At 41.0% G+C, this 25,419-nt stretch overlaps 2 protein-coding genes across 4 annotated transcripts in view; both read right to left on the bottom strand.

Moving 5' to 3' along the window:
* The window catches only part of LOC117951315 (probable carboxypeptidase X1), a 28,417-nt gene extending 26,067 nt beyond the window's left edge, over positions 1-2,350 (bottom strand). For 2 of the 3 annotated variants that reach the window (XR_004658140.1, XM_034882964.1), the window contains exons 1-2: positions 1,944-2,350; positions 798-953 (exon numbers count right to left, since the gene is read on the bottom strand). Coding sequence is in view for 2 of the 3 variants with exons in the window: in XM_034882964.1 (XP_034738855.1) it covers positions 798-953; positions 1,944-2,274 (487 nt within the window). In the remaining variant the exon portion in view is untranslated. The remainder of the gene's footprint in view (positions 1-797; positions 954-1,943) is intronic. The other variant, XM_034882965.1, reaches the window with a different exon arrangement.
* Positions 2,351-4,921: 2,571 nt separating this feature from the next.
* Positions 4,922-10,871, bottom strand: smu1a (SMU1 DNA replication regulator and spliceosomal factor a). Its single transcript, XM_034884170.1, has 12 exons — positions 10,729-10,871; positions 9,977-10,187; positions 9,391-9,543; positions 9,153-9,263; positions 8,434-8,562; positions 8,126-8,245; positions 7,873-7,989; positions 7,377-7,504; positions 7,085-7,211; positions 6,770-6,937; positions 6,266-6,418; positions 4,922-5,209 (listed from the first exon to the last, which is right to left on the bottom strand). Exons 1-12 carry the CDS (start codon positions 10,752-10,754, stop codon positions 5,111-5,113), a joined length of 1,542 nt encoding a protein of 513 aa, XP_034740061.1. The 5' UTR covers positions 10,755-10,871; the 3' UTR covers positions 4,922-5,110.
* Between the last annotated feature and the right edge of the window lie 14,548 nt (positions 10,872-25,419).

Genomic DNA, 25,419 nt, shown 5'->3' with positions numbered 1-25,419 from the left:
GCACAAGAGGAAGATGCGCCCCAAGATGCCTCATCATAGAAACATCCCCCCACTGGGTCTAATCTCCCTGGATTCCTCCACATGACCTTTTGGCTTCATGATTCAAAGAATGCTATTGGGCAATATTTTGGTTTTAAAAAAGTATTAATTGTGCAAAATGCAAGTGAGTCAAACTAATAACTAAGCAACCTCTGTTTAAATGTGTATCATATTGCTGTAACACTAACAGAGTGGCCTAGGGGTTAAGGAAGTGAACTTTTTTTGTCCTTTTAGTAGTTTCAGTTTGTGTGCATGTGGGAGGAAGTTACCAAAAGAGAGACTGGAGAGAAGCATTCAGAGAAAATGACAAAGGTGGACAAATGGAAAATAAAAAAAGGACATGAGACATTTACAAGTTCGCAGGAGCAGGTGAATAAAGCAGTCTTGTGGAGATAGGTCTGGCGACTACCGGGTTAGACATACAGTATTCACTGCCTCAGCAAGGGATCCACATGGATCAAAGCTGGATTTTCTGTTAAATGAGCAAATAGTTGTCTGGTATGTTTGATGCTTTCCTGTGTGGGTTTGCCTCAACTGACAATTCAGTGTGTACCAGTGATCTTCACATTTCATATAAGCTATTATGCGTTGGTGAAGAAAGTTATAATGGCTGAAAGAAATCACCTGAGACCACTTGAATTGTCCTGACACAGTAAACCCCATAAAGACGATGAAAGCACTTCAAACTATTTGCCACCAATGCCTGACCCTTGTCTTATTGACATGCTGTAGACATCAGTGTTTACGCCCATACATACGTGGGACTGTCTCCGTGGCCCCTGATTGGCTCACACTGTGTTTGACCTGAGGTTTGGCTTTCTTAACAACCTTTGGCTTCTTGGTGATGAGTTTGGGTTTCTTCGCGATCGTTTTGCGCTCCTTTGCTACCTTAAGGCTCCTGGTGGACCTTCTTTCTACAAGAATGCAAACCATTTTAAACATAGAAAACATTGTATATGACATTTAGAATTCCTTTCTCTTCAGTTGAAGCTCAGACCATCCCATGTTGAATATCATTACAGCAGACTGGGAATTAGTCAGTACAGTACACCAAGAACAACATTCAGCATCAGTGTGTGTACAGTTGAATCACTGCCTGCATGGACAACATCAGGAGGAGTGTGGGGGGGGGGCTTGTTCGTCATTTATTTATTTATTTTTTTAAATCTGAAGCATCACACAGCCCATCTGGTTTCCATCAGCAAAACACACACACAGCTAAAATGTCTCAGTGCACACAGGGTAGAATGTGGAACATCCTCCCCCAACCCTCGGACACTGACTCTCTGACAGCAGATATGCAGAGCCCACAGAGCTCTCTCTACACTATGAAAGTCAGAGTCTTTGAGGAACCCTGAAAGAGTCTCAGACTTGTTATTTAAAACTTGAGGCGTCATTAACCATAACTGTACCAATAGGCCATGGATCTTTGGAAGCCTTTGACATACAAGGGGGGTTTGGTCTGATGGACCTGAGTAAAAAAAATCGTATGCCCAAAATCCCCCTAGTTTATATCTATTTTTCTAAAGATGCAAACCAAACAACAATCCTGGTTGATTTGTTCTCAGGGGAGGTTCCTGTAGGTTTGAGTGCAGAGGAACACATTTAGGAACTTCAACAGCATGGCTGTATCCGGGGAAAGTAATTAGACACATGTAAAACCAATAAAAAATGAGTCATGTTGTAAAAAAAATGAAATTAATTAAATTGAATCAAAATGCATTTAGGTTAGCACAACTGCCCTTGTGCATATCTTTCCAATCAAGTACAAATAGTACTGTAAGAATGTTTTAGGGATCCATTTGGTAACTGTGCACTCATTATTGAATGACACACTGCACACTCGCACAATAATGATGTAGTTTCATAGTGAGTAAAACAAAAAAAACATACAAAGTACTCACCTAATTCCAAAGGACCTTCTTCTTCTTTTGTCTCTTTTTTGTACAATGCTGTCCCCGCTGGCCTACCAGTGTCTTCAGTCAGATGTTTAGTAGTTGGAGTGGTTTCGGGAGGTTCAGCTGTTGACTGTGAAGCTGTGAACCGTGTGGTGGTAACCTCAGTTACGTTTGTTTTCCCTGCAGGAAAAAAGCTCTCAGCTGTAGGGAAAGCTGTATCTGAAGCCACGGTGGAGCCCACTGTAGTTGTGTCATTAGCAGTTGTGGCTGAAATGAGGAGAAAGGATGCAGAAATATGCAGAAATATGAACAGAGTGATGTGCAGAGCTCCTGCCATAGTATCTCTTCCATGCAGAAACCCCTCTGACACCAAACAGTCATTCAACCTCCCTGACCCACCGCTCTGCAACACCATCAAGTCACCCACAATGCAACACAAAACAACTTCCAGTCGCAGATTGAAAAAATAAAAGCTGTGTTACAATTTTTGTGCGTTGTGCTTTGTTTTGTTGCTAATTTTTCTGTCTATGTGCTGTTTTGTGCCGAGTTATTTTGTCTTTGTTTTTGTTTCTTTGTGTTTTAAAAAGCCTTTTTAAACAATGATGAAAAATAGCCTTTTGGCTAATTCCGTTATTTTTAAACCATGTAAAATTTGATTTATTAATTTGCACTGTGCCCTTTTCTGAATAAACTGACTTAAAAAAAATATGATAAATAGCAGGGAGGAATTAGAAAGTGTTTAAATAACAAGTAACGCTGAAACAATAAGAAAAGAAAAAAAATCGGTACGAAAATTGCAACTGTTTGAATTTTTTTAATTTAATTTTTTCTAAAAAGAAAAAAGGCCCCAAATCCTTTGTATTGATTTCTCAAATGATCTCAAAAGATTTGCTGCTTTTCTTTGTGATATATGATACCAAACTGAATTTCTCACCATTTTCTGACAAAACAATTGCTTGAGAAAATAATCAGGTGATCAATCAATAATACAAATGGTTGTTGCAGCTGTGAAACGTAGGATTGTTTTCACTCGTAATATAAAGTACAAAGCCACATGTAAGACATGCAAGCAGTTGAGAAGTGGAGTGGAGAATTCACCAACCCCCAGGTTACTTAAAGTGCCCATTTAATGCTAATTTTCAGGTTCATAATTGTATTTAGACGTTTTAACAGAATAGGTTTCCATGGTTTCATTTTCAAAAAACAATTTTTTTTAGTTTCTTATCACCCTGTGTTGAGCTCTCTGTTTTAGCTAAAGAGTGAGGCGTCTCTCTTCTGTTCCATCTTTGTTGGGAGTCGCACATGTGCAGTAGTTGGGTAAGGACTACTAGCCAGTCAGAAGTAGAGTGTGAGGGTGTGCCATGCAAGGTGGTAAGCAAGCATGCGGAAAGCGTACCGCCTATGGGGAGAATCTTTGGCAAACCATCACCTGCCGTTAGCATTGCAGTTACTCCCATTCATCTTTCCAACCAAGTAGTTAAAGGAACGTAGTTATAGGAACAGTACATGAAAAGCGTGGTCAAAGGAACTTAATAATGCCCCAAATTGGTCCAGCTGGAGCACAACAAAAAAAGGGTTCTAAGAACGTTAAGTTCCTGGAACTGCAAAAAAAAAAAACTCTGGTCATAAATCGTCTATGGACAGGTAATCCAGGTTGTTGTTATCCAAGCTCAAGATTGAAGTTTAACAAGTATCATATTGACCTAAAGTTAACTGCCATTTCCTTGCTTCTAATTAGCACATTTTATAAGAGGCAACAACTCTTAAACATACTACGTGACAGTTACAAATCCGTGCTTTTATTTTGAATGCGTAATCAAAATCCTGGCATGAGTCTCGCGGACTAACTTCCCACTCTGAGCTGATGTGCTAACAACCATCCAACCAGACTAGATTCAGGGATCAAACTCAGTCAACTCCTCATTGCTTTATCTTTCTGTGATACAGAGGCAGCATGCAAGACTGGGCATTTAGCTACTCAGATTTTGTCTAAAGTCTAAAGTCCCATACAACAATGTTCGGCACTGAAGAAAATGTTTTTGTATTCTCCGACTGGATTAACTCCAATTTAGTTCATATTCCGGTTCTCCAACACCACAGGTCCACACAATGTAAAGGGCCTTCCTTCTGTTCTGGTTAAATAGCTTTAATGGCACAGACGAGATATAACAACGGGGAATACATACATCCAGCAGATTATAGAAACTTGAAATATTAAGTCTCATTCCAAATGTATGTACAGTGTGGGAAAAATGCCTTACAATGACTTTGTTTTTTCATGTAATTAGTATGTGATTCTCCATTTGGAAAGAACTAAATAACTTCAGAAAAATTATATCAAAGAATTTGACAGTGATGCCATTCAATTCTAGTTAGAAATTAAAAAGAAAAAAGACAACAACAAAACACTAATTAACCAGGTCTTCTTGGAAAAAAACTAAACAAAAATGCAAATAACAAAACAAACATATTTACAAGGGGGAAATTTTAAAAAACAAAACTGAGTCTAGTAGCTACCCTCCTCACCCCGAACATCTGACAACTCCCCTCCTCTCTCTGAAGTTGATGCCTCCAAAAAAGAAGTTACCGAATGTCTGTAAAGCTCAGGTGTTGAACAGCAGAACCTTTTTTATTTATTTTCCCTGCAACTGAAACAATATCATGGATAAATGAATGAAATCTTGTTGGAAGCACCTTTCTTAATGTGTGTAATGAAACAAAAATCTACCACTTAAAACTACATGAAAAATACCCATACAAATTCTAAAAATGCATTAAAGTAAAGCAAATGATGTTTCTTTGTAAGATATCATTAATCATTTCTGTGATGGACAAACAGTTTCAAAGACATCCAGATTCAGTCAAAAAAGGCTTGACTGCGCAAACACTTGAAAACCCGAAACTGCCATGAGTTGCTAATATTCAGCTGTATGGCTTCATGGTAAAAGACAAGCACCTGAAACTGAGGGAACTGCATAAAGATGCAGCTAAATATGTGAAACCTATGTTGTCATTGAGATCGTCAACCTCAAGTTCACAGTGAAGTGAAATATAAGGATTCACCGAGTGCTGTAAAAAGACAAAGACCAAAGAGAACGGGCAGAGAAGTGTCCAGAGCGAGGCGAGCAGCTGCTGTATAACAAACGTCCAGTCTCAGTTTGGAATCAAACGCCTCAAGGCTTCCAGAGCTTCAGCAGACCATCCTCACTGTAGGAGGCGATGAGGTTCTGATGGGGGTGGTGGGCGATGCCGATCACGTCCTTCTCGTGTACCTGGAGGGACAAAGAACCTATGGTTTAGAATTACGGACGCCATATATAGCGGAAAACTCAAAAAGACGGTTTGCTATTTTAAGTTAGCAAAATGCAGATCTAGAATTAATATCATTTAACATTAAATTAGGTTAGAAAACTGGAGCAACAATAAAGTAATGTCTCACTAGCAGAAATTAAGCTGTCTCTAGTAGATCACAGGACACGTCCAGGAGCATTTTCATTACTTTATTTAACATGGCTGAGAAGGTGCAATATGTAGATGCTACTATTGAACTGAGGCGTATCAGCAATTTCAGTTTACCAGAAATTACTGATATATTTTATTGGAATTGATTTTGTATTATTATGACTGCATGTGACTGTTCAATGTTCCCATGCTAATTAAAAGAAAAACACTTATTGCTTGCAATTCATATCTATGTTCTCATCCTTTCAGAAGGACATTGTTTTGATTGTCTCTAATGTTATAATGCTCCATGAAATGTTTTTTTCTGTTACATGGTGAATGTTGAACTTTAGATAAACTTTAGCTATAAGAATTGCAAATTGAATCGTAATCGCAATATCTGGCAGAATGATCAGCATTAGATTTTTTCCCCCAACATCGTTCAGTCCCAGAACCTAACATTCTTTTTGTGGTAACTGTTTATCCGAAGTACACCCTGTATGAATGAATCTTTGAGCCAAATGTGAAGAGATTCTCTGAAGGCGTTCCTGAGATATTGTAGTCACACATATGGGGGCAACCCAAAAACAAAATGCTTCTGGCTATCGCTGGAAGGGAGGAATAAAGAAAAAAGAAAGTTACGTGACTTGTGGAGAACTTGGTTTCTTCTCAACGGGCCAAATACAGCAATGACCATGACTAGTTTATGTACTTTTATTTTTACAAGCTTGTTTATAACATCATTTAATAAAACAAGTATGCAAAGTCAAAAGAGCTCCAGGACATATACCAAGACTTTACAGTCAGCTCGTTTGGCAGCAGAAGCACAGGAGGGAATGGGATATTTTCCTCCACTTTGATGTGAGCTCCTGAGAGCAGTAACATACCGTCAGCGTTCTCTCCAGCTTGCCGGTGACTGTGCTGAAGCAGTAGAGCACAAAGTCTTCACCCACGCAGTAGATCCACTCGCCGCGGGGCGACAGGGTGCAGCACACAAAGTCACCTCCTTCCCTCTTACCGGAGCTGAAGCTCCTCACGATCTGCGTGGCGGGTCACAGGGACACACACACACGGAGACACACACGGAGACAAATGGAGACACACAGACACACACAGTGTTTTAAAGGGCAGGCAGGCTTGGTTTGGTTTCATAAGCAAACAACTAACAGGCTCAAAATAACTACACATTTATTGCTCAGTATTTTACAGATAAAATATTGAGTTCAAAATGAGTGACCTTTTTTTAAAACCAGATAAAAAACAGTTTATGTAATGGCTCGTGAGTCTATTCCAGCACCCTGCCGTCGCTCCTAAAAGCACTTATGCAGCCACACTGTGCTCCAATTTCCTGCTGGACTGTTATGTGCAGAAGTGATTTGATTGGAACTGACCTGTCCCTGCATGTTCATGATGACCACCGTGTTGGAGCGGTTACACACTACAAAATGCTCCGGGTTCTTGGGCAGCTGGATGACGTTGTTGACTGTGATGTCGGTGCCGGCTGACGTGCCCAGAGGCTTGAAGGTGTTGGAGCACTCGGTGGTCTTTATGTTCCACATCTGGAGCAGGTTGAACACAGGGGGATGAGACACTGGTCAGACACACATGTACTCAAGATAGACAGCTGACACACAGGCCCTTGAATGCCATTAAGACAGTAACTGTAGCCGCAAAAGACACGTTCGTTTGGCAGCGGCTTCTCTCACCTTGACTGTGCCGTCCGAGGAAGCGCTGATGATGTGGTGGCCGTCTGGAGTGAAGGTGGCCTCGTTCACAAATGAGGTGTGGCCGCGGAATTCCTTAAGAGTTTTACCTGACTTCAGTCCATGGATTCTTCAGCAAAAAGAAGAATTAAAGGCACGCCCATTTAATTATTTCTAATACAATAGATGTTTAGTAAGGACCACTGTTGTGACATCAACTGGAAGAATTCATTGGTAGGTTTTCTTGGGAGTTTGGAAGAAGAGGGGGAAGGCGTTTGGCAAGAATTGAGTTTACCTGATTATCTGGTCGAAGGAGGCACTGAGGATCTGGCTGCTGTCTTTACAGAAACTGACGCATGTTACTCCTTTACTGTGGGCGCGCTCAAACCTCCTCAGACACTGACCGCTCTGGATCTTCCACACCTACACACGCAATTTTTTTTTTGTAAATGTCACAGTTCAATGTCCAATAAACATGTATTTGTACAACAGAAAAGCAAAATGAATACCTTGGAAATAAGTGGATTTTATATTGGAAGAGTAGTGCTGTCGCCAATTAGATTTCATGATACCATTTACATTGCGATTTCTGGGGTTTTATTAAAGCGTAAAATGTCCGGTAGTTGTTCTATACGTCTGGATTCAGGAATATTAGCACAGTTTATAAAAAAATGTGTAGCACAAACCCTATTGGACACAAGTGTTCTTTTAAAGCGTAGCGCTATAATCCATGTGTACTAGAGGAAGAAACTTCTGCGCAAATGTTTCTAGCAGTAATGTTTCTTGTCTACCTTGATCTTCCCATCCTGGGCTCCAGTGGCCAACATCTCTGTGTCCCGACTGAAGCCCATACACAACACAGCATCGTCCATCATCATGAGGTTATCCTGAGCCTGGTACTTCAGATCCTGTAGGACACGAAGAGTGTATGCAAATATTTCAAGTCAGCACAAGTAATTTTGAAATGATAAAACAGTAAATGTAGCTATATATTTAACCACACAGTAAACCAGATTTGTGTGCTTTTATTTAACATTAAGCTACCTTTCGGATTTTGCCGGTGGTGAAGTTCCAGACCTCGATGAAGCCGTCAACAGAGCCAGTAACCAAATACTGACCGTCAGGTGAGAATCTTGAACACTCCACATGAGATTTCTGTCCGAACTGTGCAGGGAAGAAAAACAAGTTAAGTCAGAACACTTTAGGCATTTAAGTCATAAAATGTATCATATCTCCTGGCTGAGCTACTGTAGAACAGAATGTCAGTATGTTTGGCTGAATACAGTTTAGAACAGTGAAGAAGTCCATTAGCATTACTTTCAACAATCCATATTTTTGGACAGTGTGGGTACCTTGATCTGTCTGCTGAGCTGGGTGGGGAAGCGCTCCTCCTCAACATCTTTAACAGCAGCTTTACCCCTGAACAAATCGATAGTCATGCCAGGAGGCAGGAGGCCCTGATGCTGCTGCCACTTCAGAGACTGAAGGAGGAGAAAGAAGATTAAATCATCAGCAGCACTTTATTTGAATGACAGCTTAGGTTTTATGTCAAAGCTAAATCAAGAAAGACAATACATTGCACATCCCTATATTTGCTGGTGCAGGACAAAAAAATTAGTATTCAAAGAAAGTGAGTGAAAGCCACAGAACAACTGAACGCTCAATAAAAATACTCAAAATGTGCTAAGAAGGCGCATGCGCACGCACGCACGCGCGCACACACATTATTATTAATCAAGAGGTACAACCGTGCAAATATGTTGCAACTATGTCAGGATTGAAATACAAATTAGTTATCTTATGGTGAGTCTCTTATTATCAGCCGCTCAGGGCGCTGGTCCAGCACTGGCAGCCCACTCACTCTGACATTACTCCATTAGTGCATGTGTAGGACTTGAGCATGTGTGTGTATTTCAGGCTTGTGTGTAGTATGTTATAAAACATAAATGTAAATGTGTGTAAATTGTAATTTCCCCAAAGGGGATCAATAAAGAGTATCAATTACATTAAGTTGAAATTTAAATTATTAATGAATTACACTCCTCCATCTGCGTGTTTCTAGATCACTTACCTGTCCCAGCAGAGCCATGAGACGAGAGGGCGGCACTACGCTGACCTCCCCTGCCAGGGCCTGGGCGATGGCCGCTCTGCGTTTTTCCTTACTGCTGCCATCTGGGTACGCCTGGACATCAAGATACACAAACATCAGAAATGCTGCACAACTGTCATTTTGATGCCAAAACCAAAAATGATTTGATGGATGGATGAAAAAAAGAGTGCATCTTTTCACCCGTTTGGTTTGGACTCACCTCTCTGGGATCAAAGTAAGAGCGAGCCAACAGGTTCTCCAGGTGGATGTATCTCTCTGGCTGGGTCTGTTTCAGCATGATCATGGGGTCAGTCTGCCTGAGGAGGGAACGGGCTGCACCCAACTCTCTCAACTCGATCAGCTCTAACACCACCTGTTCAGGAAACAACACAAGCACTCATATTTAGAGGACATGTGATTTCAAGCATGACCCACCAGGTCCTTTTCACTTAAAGATCTGTTGACATGAGACAACACCAGAACAAATGCGGGGTCTTTTTTTTTATCCTAAAGGACTTTTAACTTGAATTAACTAATACATCTGGTTTAAGATAGGAGTAGTGAGAACAATGTTAGAAACCAACAGGAATCATGTTTAAGAATTTTTGTACAAAAACAAAATGGGACAACAATCACACGTACAACAACACTACACAAAGACCAAAAAGGAGACAATACTAGGCAATCAAACACCTGGTGAAGTACATGAAGTGGGGGGGGAAAGACAGAGTAGAGAGAAAATAAAAGAAGCCCATGATATGTCACTTCAAGGGAAGCTCTAGACCACAATTTATCCAAAACCTCACCTGTTCATAAAGGTCTATCAGGGTCTTATCTGGCAGCTTGAGGGACTGGATGGCTTGCAGGACAGTGTCCCAGTGGCCGCTGTTTATGTCCGCCACAAAGCTCTCTATACTATCCACAGTGTTCAGGGACACGGTGGTCTCCTCCTGCAGGGTGACTAGAGTCCGCTGCAGATTATTTTCTTTTAAGTACTGCATAATCAGACGGATCACGCTGTGGAAAACACAAGACATTTAGATGAACAAATATTGCAAGATAACTCAACTGAAGGTATTCAAATCACAATGTGTTGATGTGTCGGATGAGTAGTCACAGTTTGACGTTAGTGGATCACTTAACAACTGTAACATAACAAACAATGGATTTTTGCTGCTTAAGTTTGAATAATGTGCTTCTCCGGTCGTAGCGGAGTCTGGTGGCAACTAACCTAGCAGTGCAACGTTAGCTGCTAACTTATTCTATCTCTCATATTTGAGTTGTTTATTCCATAACGATGCAAGGAAAATACAACATAAGGACACTTGAATACTTCAACTATCAGAGCCACACTTCGGACTGAAATGAACGGCACTTCGCTAACAACGAGAAAACATCTGTACTGTAAGTTTAGCTTGTTAGCTTAGCCCAGGAAGCTAATGCTAACGGATTGCAGACAGGCCTCTTTGACAGACAATGTTATTAAATGCGGAGTTATTAGCAGGCCATTTATTATAGAAATTAGCCTTCTTACACTTCAATTTACTGGACTACTTACTCAGCGGATTCCACCTCCAGAGACATGATTATTTATCTCAAATTAGCAACCACAAGACACTCTTGAGCCTGCAGGAGAAGCAGGACACGCAGGACAGACGCAAACACGGAAGTACGGGGGGGGGGGGAGGAGTTTGGGACCTTCAAAATAAAAACGCTCAGTGTGCGGAGGTGGTACATTACGTCGGAATTTGGGATATACCTAGACCGTACTGTATAAAATAGAAAACGGGTAGTAGAATATGATTTTCTTTTCAAGCTAAATTACAAAAAAATCTCTAAAAATTATGACTGAAAGCGTTAAATGCCTAAATGTAACACCAACAAATCATAGGCTTTGTAATAAATACAACTTAATGTACGCCCATGTGTAGGCTAGTTTACAGTTTACAGTAATTTTCAGTTATGTTCAATTTGATTGAACTCTATCCATTCATCCGTCCATCCATTAATAACCTTTGTGGTTGCTATATCATTAGGTAATTCAGTATTATACACCTGAGATCAGTTATGCTTGAAAATGGAGTCCAGGGACCAACAAGGGTCCTTAAAGAGGCGGGAACGGTCACAAGCAGGATTTCTGCTAGAAATTAGTTGAACAAGACAATATACCAGAATCAGATCATGGCTTTAAGCCATGCATGGATATGCATGGATAGGAAGTCAAAGCATGGATGGGACTCTGTCCAATAGAAGACCTATACTGTGATTCATAGGAGCCTCACACACATTAGTGTGCCCAGCAGTTTCCATCTGCTTCAATGCTGTTCCTTGTTTGTTTCCAGGATGATCAACGGGGGGCGCTATCTGCACAGCTATGACTCAGAGGCCCTCTTGACTCTCTTCTCTCTTCCAGTGAAGGTCTTTCAAGGTTATGATGATGCTCAGAGCAGCACCACTTCAAACTACAGCCCCACAACCTGGGTTTGATTGTTCTGGCCAATTGTGACATTATCCCTCTGCAAGCCTCATCCACGATGGAAATGGATTTGGCACCAAGAACACACCAGACCTCCTTTGGTTTCATTTGCCTTTGCAGATGGATAAATATATTGGGAAGCAATGAGGAGGATGGGGAAAGGAGGAGTGGTGTTTTCACACAATTCCACAACACCGCAGTCATTCTGAATATATTACCAAATGAGCAGAAGAAAGATGTTGCCAGCTTCTGGCATGACAAAGCAGAGGCTGCATGCTCACCGAAGAGGGAGACGCCGCCACGCTGGAAGAATGACAGCAACACAAAAGGCTGTAATGCAATCACTTCATCCTTTCTAAGAAAAACAAAGACATTTCAAAATTTATGTGAGGTGCGTGCCATTCTCGCTGTGCAATAAAGTTACCCTTTCCCATCGTAATTGGAACACATTACCATCACAAAGAAATGTAGCCTTTCTTTGGTCGGTCAGGAAAAAAACTGTAAAAATAAACACCTAGTGGTCGGGGCTTTGAATTAATATATGGCACCAAAACACTTCAAAGATATCAGTCCCACAATGTGCAAAATAAGAACACTTTGTTGTACTTTGTTTAAACTCTGGACAAAATGACCAAATCTGGATTTTCATCATTTAAACACTGTTTATCTATCCTGCAAAAATCTAACCATTGCTAGATCCACAATTCACTGCTTCTGCATCACATCTTTGGTAAACACTACAGACAATTCTGTATTTCTGGCAGAATCCTCACAAATCCAGTCTTTTATGTTCTCATGGAAACCATTTGAAATGCTAAACTGAAATGACCACACTGAATACTCACCGCTCTAATAATAATAACAAAGCAAGGCATTGAGCCAAGGGCAACTTGTTTAAGGGATGAACAGATGAAGAATCAAATGGTGACAAAACTGCAGGGTGAGAGAGGTAAAGGAAGAAAATGATGTGGTGGAGGAGGAAGTCGAGGAGAAAGAACAACCAGTGATTTGTGCAAGGCTGGATCTGCCGAAAACAGACCAGGGATCTGGATCCTACGACAGATTACAACTTTAACTGTGACAGCAGACAGCTGCACCTGCTTTCTAAAACACATTCTGTATTTGTAGTATGCCCCAACATGTCTAACTGCCTGCAGCATTGTAGCCTACACAGTTGATGCATCAATATATTTGTGTTGTGTTTGGCTGGTAGAGAAACAGGACACACTGTAGGAAATGCCCGACAGGACACATCAAATAAAGTAAAGAAATAAGAGAAGGGAGACACCCTGTGGGCAGGTACTTTAATGAAAACATAAAATAATTGAGCCTAGAGGCAAGTAAAAACACTGTGTCTGTTAAAGGTTTCATTTCAAGTACAGTAGTGACATGCATTAGTGCACTGGCATTACAACTGGAGTTGGTCCCCAGGCTCAGGACTATGGCTGGCGCCCAGGGCGCTCCTAATTAGTTAGGCTGCATGTATGTACTTAGCAAATAAAGGAAATGTATTAAACTGCATAACAAGGATATGAGTGTAATAATTACTTTCCTGTAGTTTTGTTTCAAATACAGGTTTTTATTTGTGTTTTGTCTTGAGTGAAGGAAGTTCCTTCTCTCCATGGGGGCCAATTATTACAAAACAAATGCAAAAAAACTCACACAGGAAATAGTAATAACTGCTGTATGTCATGGCTGCGATTCAGACACATTAATTTTTGAAAACAAGATAAGAATGAGTTATACATGATAGTACATCTTTGCGATGTCTTGTCAGCTAAAGAGGGGATTGCAGATGTGCTTTTGGAGCAGGATTAACTGTCTTTTATGAGATTTGAACAGCAAAGATGCTCTTCATGCATACTGCTTTTCATCAACGCACTGCATTCCAAACACTAAGATGCAGATGACAAAAAATAAAATGATATTGATGGTTGGACTCAGGATTAGATGGTCATGATCCACATCAGGGTTGAAAAAATAAGGATTGATGCAGCATTTCTAGTAGTTGTTGGATTTGAACTGATCAGATATTCTGTATGTTACATGATAAAAGACAAAAACATGGACTGTCGCACCTTCACACACACAAGGAACTGAGATTTGCTGAACAGCATTGATGACCACTATCATCGTAAGATACAAATCAGCAGCGTGATTCAGTAACTTGGCCACAAATGGTCATGGGGAAATCATGTGCATATATAATGCAAACTGTTTCATTTTCATCTGTTCGTTAAATGAGATAAACCTAATCTGTGTACAAAATTTGAGGCCGATTTTTAACAGTGCATACTTCATGTGGGGTTAGGGTTAGCTTTGCATGATGTTAGCGGTCCATTGGTAGGGTCTTTGTCATGATTTACAGACCCGGCAAAAAGTCTTCATACCTAAACAGTAAAGTATGAACATTTGCAGTGCCTTAGAAAGCAACCCCACACCCACCTACAACTATACAAACTCTACTTTTTTTCTTTTAATTTGTTTGGTTAAATAAAGGCAAGATGAAGAATGCTTCTTAATATCTACCTTTTTCCCTGGCCGAACCAAATACACAAAGCTCCATTAATTTGCTTCCAAGAAGCTACTTACAACTTCTTATCAATTGGTGATTTCTTCGCCGGTCACTCAGCCCCCGAGTCACAAGTGGTAGTAGGTGGAAGGGTGTGTTTGGGAATGTGTGTGTGTGTGTTTCTGAGAGGTACTGATGATTGGGGTGGTTGTGGCGTTGAGTCTTGATGGATCTGTCCCTGAATGTTGTTTGCAGCCTGAGTCTGAGAGTCAGTCCTATTGGCATGTCCATTATTCTCAATGGGCGTATTAGAAAGCCTGAGGGGACTCATTGAAAAACCCTTATTGATATTCTCAATCTTCTTGGCACAAAAAAACAGGAAGAACTGCATTCAGAACCGCATTCAGTTTCCTGTAGAGGAAGGGGCACCAACCCATACAGAGACGAAGAATTGGGTTTGTTCATGCCGCAGCAGCTTGCATTGGAGCGTGATAAAATACAGGTCATCAAGGTGATAAAGCGCTAAGCTGGAAAAGGGATTGTGCCTGTAAGGCAGTGTACCAGGCAGCGCCCACATGAACTGATACATGCTAGTCCCTGAACAGTCTGGATAAGAGAGATACGCAGCAGGGCACGTTTCTACCCGTGACAATGTAAGTAGAGGCTATCCACTTATTGGGTGAATGCCGTTGCTTCTCCTCAACTGAAAAGCTCCCTGGAAAGTGTTGTATTTACAGAAATAAATGAAAAAAACATCAGTGCTGACACAAGAGGATGGTTTTGAGTAGGGCAAGGTCTCTTTTCAGTTACTGGTCTATCTCATCCGCTTTTTCCAGGGACCATATTCATATAAACTATGACATCTAGTAAAGGTGTCTTTTATTGTCAGGTTGTTCACTGCAGGGCTTTATGGACATTTATGCAACATGCCAGCATCTTTTAGGCTGGAGTATGGATGAAAAGCAAGCCTTTGGGAACTTGGAGGGTCACAATGGCTCTGATGAGCTTTGAGGTGTGAAATGTCAGCCAATGCTATAACCAACAGGGACTAACACAAAATCTGTAAAAGTGTTGAATATGCAATAATAAAAGCTTGCATCTTAGCCTTTAGTTGCAGGCATTGTGAGGTCCTCTGAGGTGCAGAGCCACAAAAGGCTCTGATCATTCTATTGAGGCTCGCAATTGAAACCTAATTGTGCTCAGAAGCCCATTCCATAGAGCTCACAGTAGGGAGATCCGGCAGGTTGAAATTAAGTTATTATGCAAAACACACAAGACAAAGGGAGGCTATTTGGATTTAATTAACGTGGTAATTTTCTCAGTAACTGTATAATAATTTATACATCAGAAGGAATGCAGATGCTTAGGCTTCTCTGCTTACTTTTCCTGGAGCAATTGCCCTGTCTCTACCTGGCTTGAATGTGCATTAGTATGGCCCTCACACGTTTCCCGGGGATTTATTGATTCTCTGTGTCTCGCTCATTGTCATGCACAGGCACGATAATAAGTAAATCCATCTTCTGTCAGCCCCTGCCGAAGGGAAAGCAGTCCTAAGGGGAAGAGGGCAACATATTCAGGTTCAATTTTCCTGTCCTTTGCTAAGGATTACCATTGCATTGTTTTCTCATGTACAGCCCCAACACGGGGTCCTGAGCTGCACCAACGCATGTAGTGCAATGGGACTCAGGCTCATTTGGGAGACTCATCGGTAGAGAGAATCCAACAATAGAATAAATTCATCCGTGGTGGTTTAATTAACGGGTGCAGTTGGAGTGGAACAAAGCTAGTTGATGGGTGATGGGTGATATAAACACTCCAACAAAGACATAAGTGCACTTTGTGAAAGACAAATCCAAGAAAATGTATGGGGGAGATTATTTTGTATTCTGTCCCTCTTAAACCAACACAAACCACATACAAGACTGATATTTGGCCCTGGCCCATTCCTGAAGTATTTACTTGGCTTTATTGCAGTGTCTTAGCATACATAGTCAACTCTCCACTTAGCCTCTGAGACGCGGTTGGTATTGAAAGGAAGTCCTTGACATTCTTTTCTGACTGAGGCCATTTTCACTGGTCCATAGCAGTATGTCCCGGCAGGGAGCCTGCTTCAAGCTGAAACAATGGGCGGTGGACTGTCACCGTGCCCCATGGCAGTTCTCAACTATAGAGAATGGAGTGGCATGCATGGTTCCTTTTCAAACATTGGATCGGGCTGAAAATTACTAGTTGGTTCTTGCAGAATGGATTGGAAGTAATCTGAAATGTCACTCCCTTCATCTGTCCTATAGCACCACGCTGTGTTATATTACTTTTTCAGTGGCATTTTGTCTCCATAGGAATGTGACTGTCTGTCACAGTTGAACGAAATGACCCACTAGAAAAGGTCACATCCGGATAATGAGAGGCAGGTGTTCTTTTTTCACGTCTGCATTTTAAATTCATGATTTACGGTGAATGATGTAATTACTGTCTGTCAAGGTGAAATTATGCAAAGTCTTAGCACTAAACTATACCGAACTACATTTCTTCATGTACAGTATCTCTTAAAGGAGCTGCACTGCTGGTGGAAATAACCTTTGAAATAGCAGACAATAAAACCACATACAATTCCCAGCATGTGTTAGTATCAAGGATACAAGCTGTAACCATGCCATTTAAAAAAAACATGGACATTGTCTCTAACGCGTAACTAGAAATGTAACATTTGTTATCAAGTTCTTGCACCGTGTTAGGCCATTTATATTCCAGTGTGCAAAGAAAAGGTCATGAAAAAACCTGATAGCCAATTTGTTGTTGTGTTTTCCTGGTTTTGAGTTTGAGTTCCTGTTGGTTTTGATGTTCTGTTATTGTTTCCTGTTATGATTGTACATTTGTTCTGTTTCCTGTTTTTTGTTGTAGTCTGTCTTTCCTCCCTTGTTGTCTAGTTAAACCTCCATTTTGTGTCTGTCCAGTGAGTGTCTGTTCAGTTTCCTGTTTTATGTTGATAGTCTGTTTTTCTGTCTAGTCTTGTCTGGTTTTACTACCTGCCCTGTGTTTTCCCGCCTCTGTGATTGTTTGCTCCACCCTGTTCCTGAACATAGTGTCACCTGTCTCTCGTTGACTCGTTAACCTGTGTATTTAGTCTTTGTGATCGCCTTCTCTTGGATCATTTGTTGTATTTCTCTGTGTCAGTGGGTTGTGTTTTTCCCTATTTGATTTTTCCCTCAGTTCAAGTTTATCTTGTTTCTTTTATTTGTTTTTTACCTTCTGTTTTATGGATTTTTCTTTAAATAAAGGCTCAAGCTCACTACTTTGCCTGTCATCTCTGCATTTCTCCACCTTCTCCACCTTCATAACAGAAGAACCCCTTTTTTAAGGATGGAACCTTAAAAAGTCAATCTGGGGAAGGCAGCCCTGGGATTGACAAACAAAGGCAACCTAGGGAGGGTGGAGGACAAAAATACGTAATATTGCAAAAATCAGGAATATCCTGTCTAAAAATGATGCAGAAAAGCTAGCCCCATGCATTTGTTACTTCTAGGATGGATTACTGCAGTTCTTTATTATCAGACTGCTTGAAAAAGTCCAGAAAGGCTCTTCAGCGGATGCGGAATGCTGCAGCACGTGTTCTGACAGGAACCAGGAAAATAGATCACATCTCTCCTGTTTTAGCTTCTCTACACTGGCTTCCTGTAAAATCCAGAATAGAATCTAAAATCCTTCTTTTCACCTGCAAAGCTCTTGATGGTCAAGCACCAACTTATCTTAATGAACTCCTAGTACCTTACTACCCCACCAGAGCACTGCGCTCCCAGAATGCAGGGTTACTTTTGGTTCCCAGAGTCTCTAAAATTAGAATGGGAGCCAGAGCCTTCAGCTATCTAGCTCCCCTCCTGTGGAACCAGGTTCCAGTTTGGGTTCAGGAGGCAGACACTGTCTCCACATTTAAGAGTAGGCTTAAGTCTTTCCTCTTTGATAAAGCTTATAGTTAGGGCTGGCTCAGGAGAGTCCTGAACCATCTCTTAGTTACGCTGCTTTAGGCCTAGACTGCCAGGGGACTTCCCATGATGCACTGAGCACCTCTCTCCTCTTCCTTCTCTCCATCTGTAGTCAACCTCATCCCAGTAATGCTTGTTACTAACTCGACTTCTTCCCTTTCCCGGAGTCTTGTGCCCTCTCGCCCCTCTCCTCTCTCTTCCTATTGCTTCCTGCTGGTGTTTCTGTCTCGATCTGTGGTTGGAGTCACCTGCTGCCTCCATGTTTCTGCTCGACACCCTCTGCTAAAATTCTCCATGTCTCTCTCGCTTTCTCTCACCCTCAATTGGTCGAGGCAGATGACCACCCACCCTGGGCCATGATTCTTCTCGAGGTTTCTGCCTCTTAAAAGGAAGTTTTCCCTTGCATGTGTTGCCTCGTGCTTGCTCATGGTGGGAATTGTTGGGTTTCTGTAAATAACATCACAGAGTATGGTCTAGACCTGCTCTATTATGAAAAGCGCAATGAGATAACTGTCGTTGAGATTTGTAGATACATAAATAAAATTGAAATTAATTGAAAACAAAACTAAAACGCCGGAGCAGGTGGCAACAGAGCACAAGGGCATAGGACAGGGGAACTTGGGGATCGGGTGGAGGGCAAATCAAAATAGCACCGCCGGAAAAGGCGGCCGTGGAGTGCATGGCAAGTCAGCTTCATTTGTATAGCACATTTCAGCAACAGGGCAATTCAAAGTGCTTTACACAAAATCTGTTAAAAATTAGTAAAAAAATAAAAACAGATGAAAAAGAAGAATAAAAAGTTAAAAATGAAAAACAGATAAAACACAAGAATAAAAGTTACAGTGCAGTACAAGAAATTAAACATTAACAGCCATTTGAAGAAAGGCAACATCAAAAAGAAAGTTCTTCAGCCTTGATTTAAAAAAACAGTAGCAGCGGATCTGCAGTTTTGTCGGAGTTTGTTCCAGATATGTGGAGAATAGAAACTGAACACTGCTGAACACTAGGGCCAAAATGTGTTTTGGCCCTAAACCGTTTAGTGATTTATAAACTAGCAAAAGTACTTTGAAATCAATTCTTCAAGGCACAGGACGCCAGTGTAAAGAGGATCGGGCAAAGGGCAAACAGCAAAGGTGGAACACCTCCGGTGGCCGAACAGGACATTGAAGACTCCCTGAAGACTGGCAGCATGGACAAACCCCCATGGCAACTGAGCTGGACAGCAAAGACAAAGCCTCTTTGGAGGCCGAGCTGGACGACACAGACCGTCTAGAGGCTGGCGGCGAAGCGCTTCTGGAGGGTGGACAGGACCATGAAGACACAGCGGCAAAGGCAAAACCCCTCTGGAGGACGGCGACGAAGGCGAGAACCATCTGGCGGTCGTCTTAAACCTTCTGGGGGGAAAGAAATTGTTTTTTTCTACCCTCCTTTTCCTCCTTGGTTACTAGCAAATGCATGGAGGGGGGTTGGGGGTGGTGTGCAATCACGGAAGGCTTGTATCATGTGGGATGCGGAAACAGTTTTTCTTGTTATTACTTTAAAGCATTTATCTAAGGTGAGTCCTTGGAAAATTCACTAGCAAGGACCACACCATCTACTAGATACTTTTGAACAATTTCTTAATGAAAGAGGATCCACGTGCATGAAGCCTTTTTGAAGTTGGTTCTAGTTATCCGTTTTGCTGAGTGCATTGTGAGGAAGCTTTGGTAGGGAATCCGCTGTAGCACCCAAGCCCGACTTAGGATCTTAAGGAGAGGAGAACAAAGGGGAAGAAAGAAGAAGGATGGGAGTGAGAGGCTCAGAATGTGAGAACAAATGAGAGTGAGGGTAAGGGTGTATAATAGGAATGCTAGAAGACGAGTCAGACAGATTACTTTCATTTCAACATATCATAAATCAATCCATTTCATCTACCCACTTTTCCTTTGCTGGGTCCCAAAGAACATTAAAATGGAGATGGGAAACATCCTGGATAGGTTGTCAGTCTAGAACATTGGCATATCAATAATTAAATCTTCATGGAGAATCTTCTAAATCTATCCAATTATGTCAGTTATATTTACTGAGTACATCTGTTTTCTCAAACCCTTCTGGTTTTAATGATGAGGTGGTCTTGGCCTCCAACCCTGCTCCTGGAAGACTACTGCCCTGCATGTTTTAGGTCTCCCCCTGCTCACACCTGATTCTAATGATCTGCTCATTATCAAGCCCTTGACAAGCTTCAGCTGCTTTATAATGAGCAGATCATTCGAATCAGGAGTGTTAGAGTAGGGAGCTACCTAAATTATGCAGTGTAGTCACCCTCCAGGAGCAGGCCAGTGTCACCTTTTTTATTTTTTAGAAAATTTACATTTTTAAACCCACAACTGATGATCTGGGAATACATTCAACACGTTGCTCCTGCACATATAATTACCAATACAGCCTCTAGGGACCGCAAATGGGTTACTGTTTCTTTTTTCTTAATATTAAAAATAAAAATAAAGCCTTGAACTGTGCTCATGTGCTACATATGAAATCAGTGGTTCCTAAGCTTTTTTGTTTTGTGCCCCCTAAAAATGGAGCATTACTCAAGACCCCTTCACAGGTTCTTATGTCTGTTATCCGTTCTGCCAAAGAGTGATTTTCCCCTCTAAAAAGGTTCTAGATTGATTGCAACCAGACAAAATAAAACTATTCAGTATTCCACAAGAGAAAAGCCAGACAATAATCTATTAGAATATGATTTCATTTATAGGCAAAAGCACAAAGGCAACAACCAGCTGCTGACTGAAGGAGACCATTTTCTCTGCTAAAACTTGGAGGAAGAATGCTCACTGATGCAGAGAAAACACCTGCGAACAAAAACATGCACCCATTCACATAGATGTCAGTCTTTCATCAGTGCGTACACACACACACACACACACACACACACACACACACACACACACACACACACACACACACACACACACACACAGTTGGACTGGAGTATGAAGCAGAAGAAGTGGTGTGAGCATCTGTCAATCTCTCCCTACACAACATCCCTGCAGCCAAGGCGTTCACAGACATGTTTTTGCCATTTACAGAGATTCAGACGTTATCAACCACAAAAAAGAAAAATGTGGGTTTGCTGTAGAAAGCAAAAAGCGACACATCTCCTCTTTTAAACTGGTTTAAACTGTTTCAGTTTGGTTAAAAAAAATGACGTCCGTTTCGAAGCAGCATGACTCCATGTATGTACAGAGTTGGCAGGAGGAAAGCAAGTGAAAAAAGAAAAAAAGGAAAATAAAGGAAACTACTTGAGTTCCTGGGGAGTTTTGAAACCTGTCAGAGTCGGTGCTGTCACTCTCACACACATACATACACACAGACTGTAAAAACATGCCAGGGGTGGAAATCAGACACATAAATTGGGATGAAATAGTGCTTTGCTTTCAGTCTGAAGGAGGTCAGAGCTGAAATGGACAGACACTGGAACTAATAGCCCCAGCTGACTGGAAACAAAGATTTTTAACTCTGGTCTTGTAGAACATTTTGTATGGCATGTGCATAGTGCATGTTGCTTTAAAAAAATCATATTGACGTAAGGTATGCCCGATTTGGAGAAAAATATGTCAATTCTAATCTCAATAATTGTGATTCATAACGATTCTCTGCCAGGGCTTTTTTTCTCACAAAGTGTAATGTTTATTGCACACATGAACCATGACAAAACAAAACAAATTATCAGTACCAAAAATAGATTTCTTTGGCACCTATTGCACATTGCGCATTAGCACAACCCTGTAAACATAGAGGCTTCAGTGAAGAGAAGGGATGCAGAAATCATGTTTTGAATTTTTTTTAAATTAAATCGTACAATGGTGAATCAAGATCCCGATGTAATAACAATTTATCGCGCAGGACTTGTTGACGTGACTCATATTTAATCCCACCCTTGGAGCACGTACTGAAAGGATGGTGTGTTCTCTGAGGGGTGAAACAGGGGCCAAGCCTTGGAAAGCACAAGCATCGATTCAAAAGGTTTCTGATGCAAGAAAATATGGCAGCTCGGGCTTGTTGAGAGGGTGGAACAGTGTGCGCTCTGTTGTTTCGAGCTTTCGCTGCATGACCGTTAATTGGTGTTTAGTGTTTTTTGCCCCCAACATCTTCTTCCAGGCAGTGCGGCATTGGTTATGTTTAAGAAAGCAACGTTGGAGGCAAAAAACATCATCGAGCATGTTAATTACTGATCGAGAAAGAGAATTGGCCCGAGGCCTCAGAAAATACCCAGGAAGAATGAATTATGTTAAAGTCATTAAGAGGAAGCTTAATGTTCCAATTCATACTATCAACCACTCAACTTACTCTTTAAATGTCAATGACCGGATGAGGATTGGAGTTTACATTGAGCCCTAGTTGATTCATTAAGTACAGCATGCTTTTCAATGTTTTTCATAATTTGTAATGTATTCTAATATATATTTTATTTGACTTAATAGGGCAAATTCACAGAATCATTTAATTCAGTGAAATTGGACACCAGATGGAATTTTTTATAATGGAATTGACACTCTCAGGGGATTTGTTCTCAGAGTAAGTCCTTGTGGAGGTTTTGTGAAAAGTTCAGCGTCAGACCTTGGACATTTCAGTAATTTCATCGACCAAGAGCTAACTGGGTTGCCACTGTAGATGTCTGAGGGGCTGTTAGGCTGTCCACTGGGGCAATAGCTATACCTTTCACCTACTGTATATTTAAAAAAAATAAAACGGTCTGAGAAATGTTAGTAATGCAAGCAAACTGAGCTAGCTAGCACAATTAAATGACAGATGAAGGAATTTCTTTCTCAGAATGAACGCAAAGCACATTTTCATGCAGTCTGTATGTATGTATGGATGTATTTGTTTGAGAGAAAAAGCTCTGACAGGTTTCAAAACCTCAAGTTGTTTCCTTTATATTATTATAATTAGCTTTGGTATGAGTGGAAACCTTTCTTCCATCTGGTACAGTTGAAACCTGAGAGAGTGGACACGTCTCCACCTCCCTTCTATCTTTCTGTAGCAAACCCACATCTGCTTGTGTCGCCTCTAAATGCAGCTGTGCAGCCTCCAAAATGTTCTTTTCAACGTCAACACATCTTTAGAAATACATGATTTATATTCAATCCATGTGGTAATCCTGCTCATTATCCTGATTGCGACTATATGTTGGGGGCCCGTCATTTCTGTGATGTTGTTCTGTACTGCACTTCCCAGAAATCACCAGTCAGTCAAACAGGCTGAGTTGGTATTTTGCTTTGTTTTGTTTTGGTGGTTAATGAAGGCTGAATTTTTGCCAATGGCAAAATCATTTTAACAGTTAAACAATGGCCATTATTTGCTCATCCTGCCTACCCGGTTCTTCAGTTTTTTAAAAACGAATTGGAGACTAGAAACACATCCAATTCTACAGCTATGATACATTGCACAGCAAATAAACTGGTACATACAAATACTGTATAAGGTGCTGACAAATTGGATGTACATTCAATCTGTGTGACAGACATTTTTCAATGCTAAAATGTTGCAGATTTGTACTTTTAGTGAATCAAACCCTTATCCTTGGCAGTATTCACCCTTTGCACTGAGCTATGCAGAATCTCTATGGCCTGGCACTAAAAATAAAGAGCCCTGCATGCACAAGCTGTTGCTCCAGGCCACTCCCTAAGTCAATATTTATTCAGAAAATCATTATCAGTCCCATAGTTTTATTAGATTTACGTCTGAGAAGAGGCACTAGGAAAAAAATACCTTAGTTGTCTTCTGTTGAAGTGAGAGAGTAAGTTACACCAAATGTCTTTTGTGACCAACGAGAATGGAATGAATGAATGATTTTAGAGAGCGGAGGGGTTTCCAAACCGCCATTGAGTGGAGTAAAAAGCTTATACAACACTAAAGCCCACGGAACCCAACATTGGATAGCTGATAAGACTCAAAAGTAAATCCAATGCAGTGGGGTGCCAGTGCTGGTTTCTCCCTGCTGAGAGTAAAAAGTTTGTCACTGCAAAGGTGCCCTTAAACCAGGCAGAGAACCCACTGCTCGGGGCGCCTGTCATGGGCTTCACTCTTCACCCTTCACTCATGACATCTCTCCATTACTGCATGTATACACTCACCCACTGGATGTTCCCCCGTTGAGGCCGGATGACCCACACCTTCCGGTTTCTTTGTGTTGGCGTTCTGAACTCCAGTGGATTTCTGAGGATTATGGTCAACTGCTCCTTAGATATCTTCAGGGTAAATCCAGACAGCTAGCTAGCCAATCTGAGTTTTATGTTGCACCACTAAAACAACTTTTAAATGTACACATGTTCCACCAAAACCAAAATGTTCCTTCCGGAAGCTATATTCCACAGCACCGTCATTGTTTCCGGAGCTTAGCACCGCCCAAGACGATTGTGATTGGTTTAAAAAAATGCTTTCTCCCATCCCAGAATTCTGTTTGGACTAGCGCTGCGGAGGAGGGTCTGGCAATGCGAGACTACTTTACTGTAATGCAGCCTTTGAAACCAGGAAAAAACAACACTTCTTGTCGCAAAGTTACGCTATCCAAAAATTGAGACGATATCTAGCCAAATAAATCAATATTGATATAATATTGATATATTGCCCGGCCCTATGCTGATGTCACTGCTTTGTGCAAGATTTGATTGGCGTCTCCATATTTCACACAAAATGAAATTTAAATGAAAAAGACATACTGGTCACATTCTGTGTGGATGGCATTTTACATATTCTCAATCTAAGTGTAATTTGCATGACGCATTATACGATTACAATTTTAATATATGTTCTAATAGTTGATTCATAATAGTATATGTATACTGTATATGTTGGCAAAAGGATCCACACTCAAGGATCACTTTTCCCAGGGGTCCTTCACACAGTCTTCATCTGGTAGATGGAGTTTGCTCAGTTGTCATGGAGATAGATCATAGCACTTTTAAGGACATCTTGTCTGTTTTGTTGAGAAAATAAAGCTAGATGTATTATTCTCATGGCACATGGATTTAGGATTTAGTTTGACTAACAATTGCAGCTCAGGTTGATGTTAATTAATATCCAATGTCTACTAAACAATGTAGTTTCAGAGGAAGGATATTGTTTTCATGGGGCATTCATTTTTTGGATCCCTTCTAATGTTTCACTAGTCCATTGCATCCGCTTTAACTGAACTCAACCTATGGAGAAAACACACCCTTGAAAATTGCAACTGTGACATCTAGGAGACATTTATAACATAACTGCATTTTATCTGCATTATTTTTCTACTGAGCC

Source organism: Etheostoma cragini, chromosome 10 (assembly GCF_013103735.1).
Source record: "Etheostoma cragini isolate CJK2018 chromosome 10, CSU_Ecrag_1.0, whole genome shotgun sequence".
NCBI classification, from domain to species: domain Eukaryota; kingdom Metazoa; phylum Chordata; class Actinopteri; order Perciformes; family Percidae; genus Etheostoma; species Etheostoma cragini.
Note: the sequence above shows the minus strand (reverse complement) of the source record. Positions and strands in the feature narration are given on the sequence as shown.

Coding starts and splice junctions, on each gene's coding strand:
- smu1a (XM_034884170.1), bottom strand. CDS start 10,754: ATGTCTCTGGAGGTGGAATCCGCTGA. Junction 8,563..9,152: donor TCATGGCTCTGCTGGGACAG/GTAAGTGATCTA, acceptor CTCCTCCTTCAG/TCTCTGAAGTGGCAGCAGCA. Junction 7,212..7,376: donor TCCTTCGACCAGATAATCAG/GTAAACTCAATT, acceptor TTTTTGCTGAAG/AATCCATGGACTGAAGTCAG.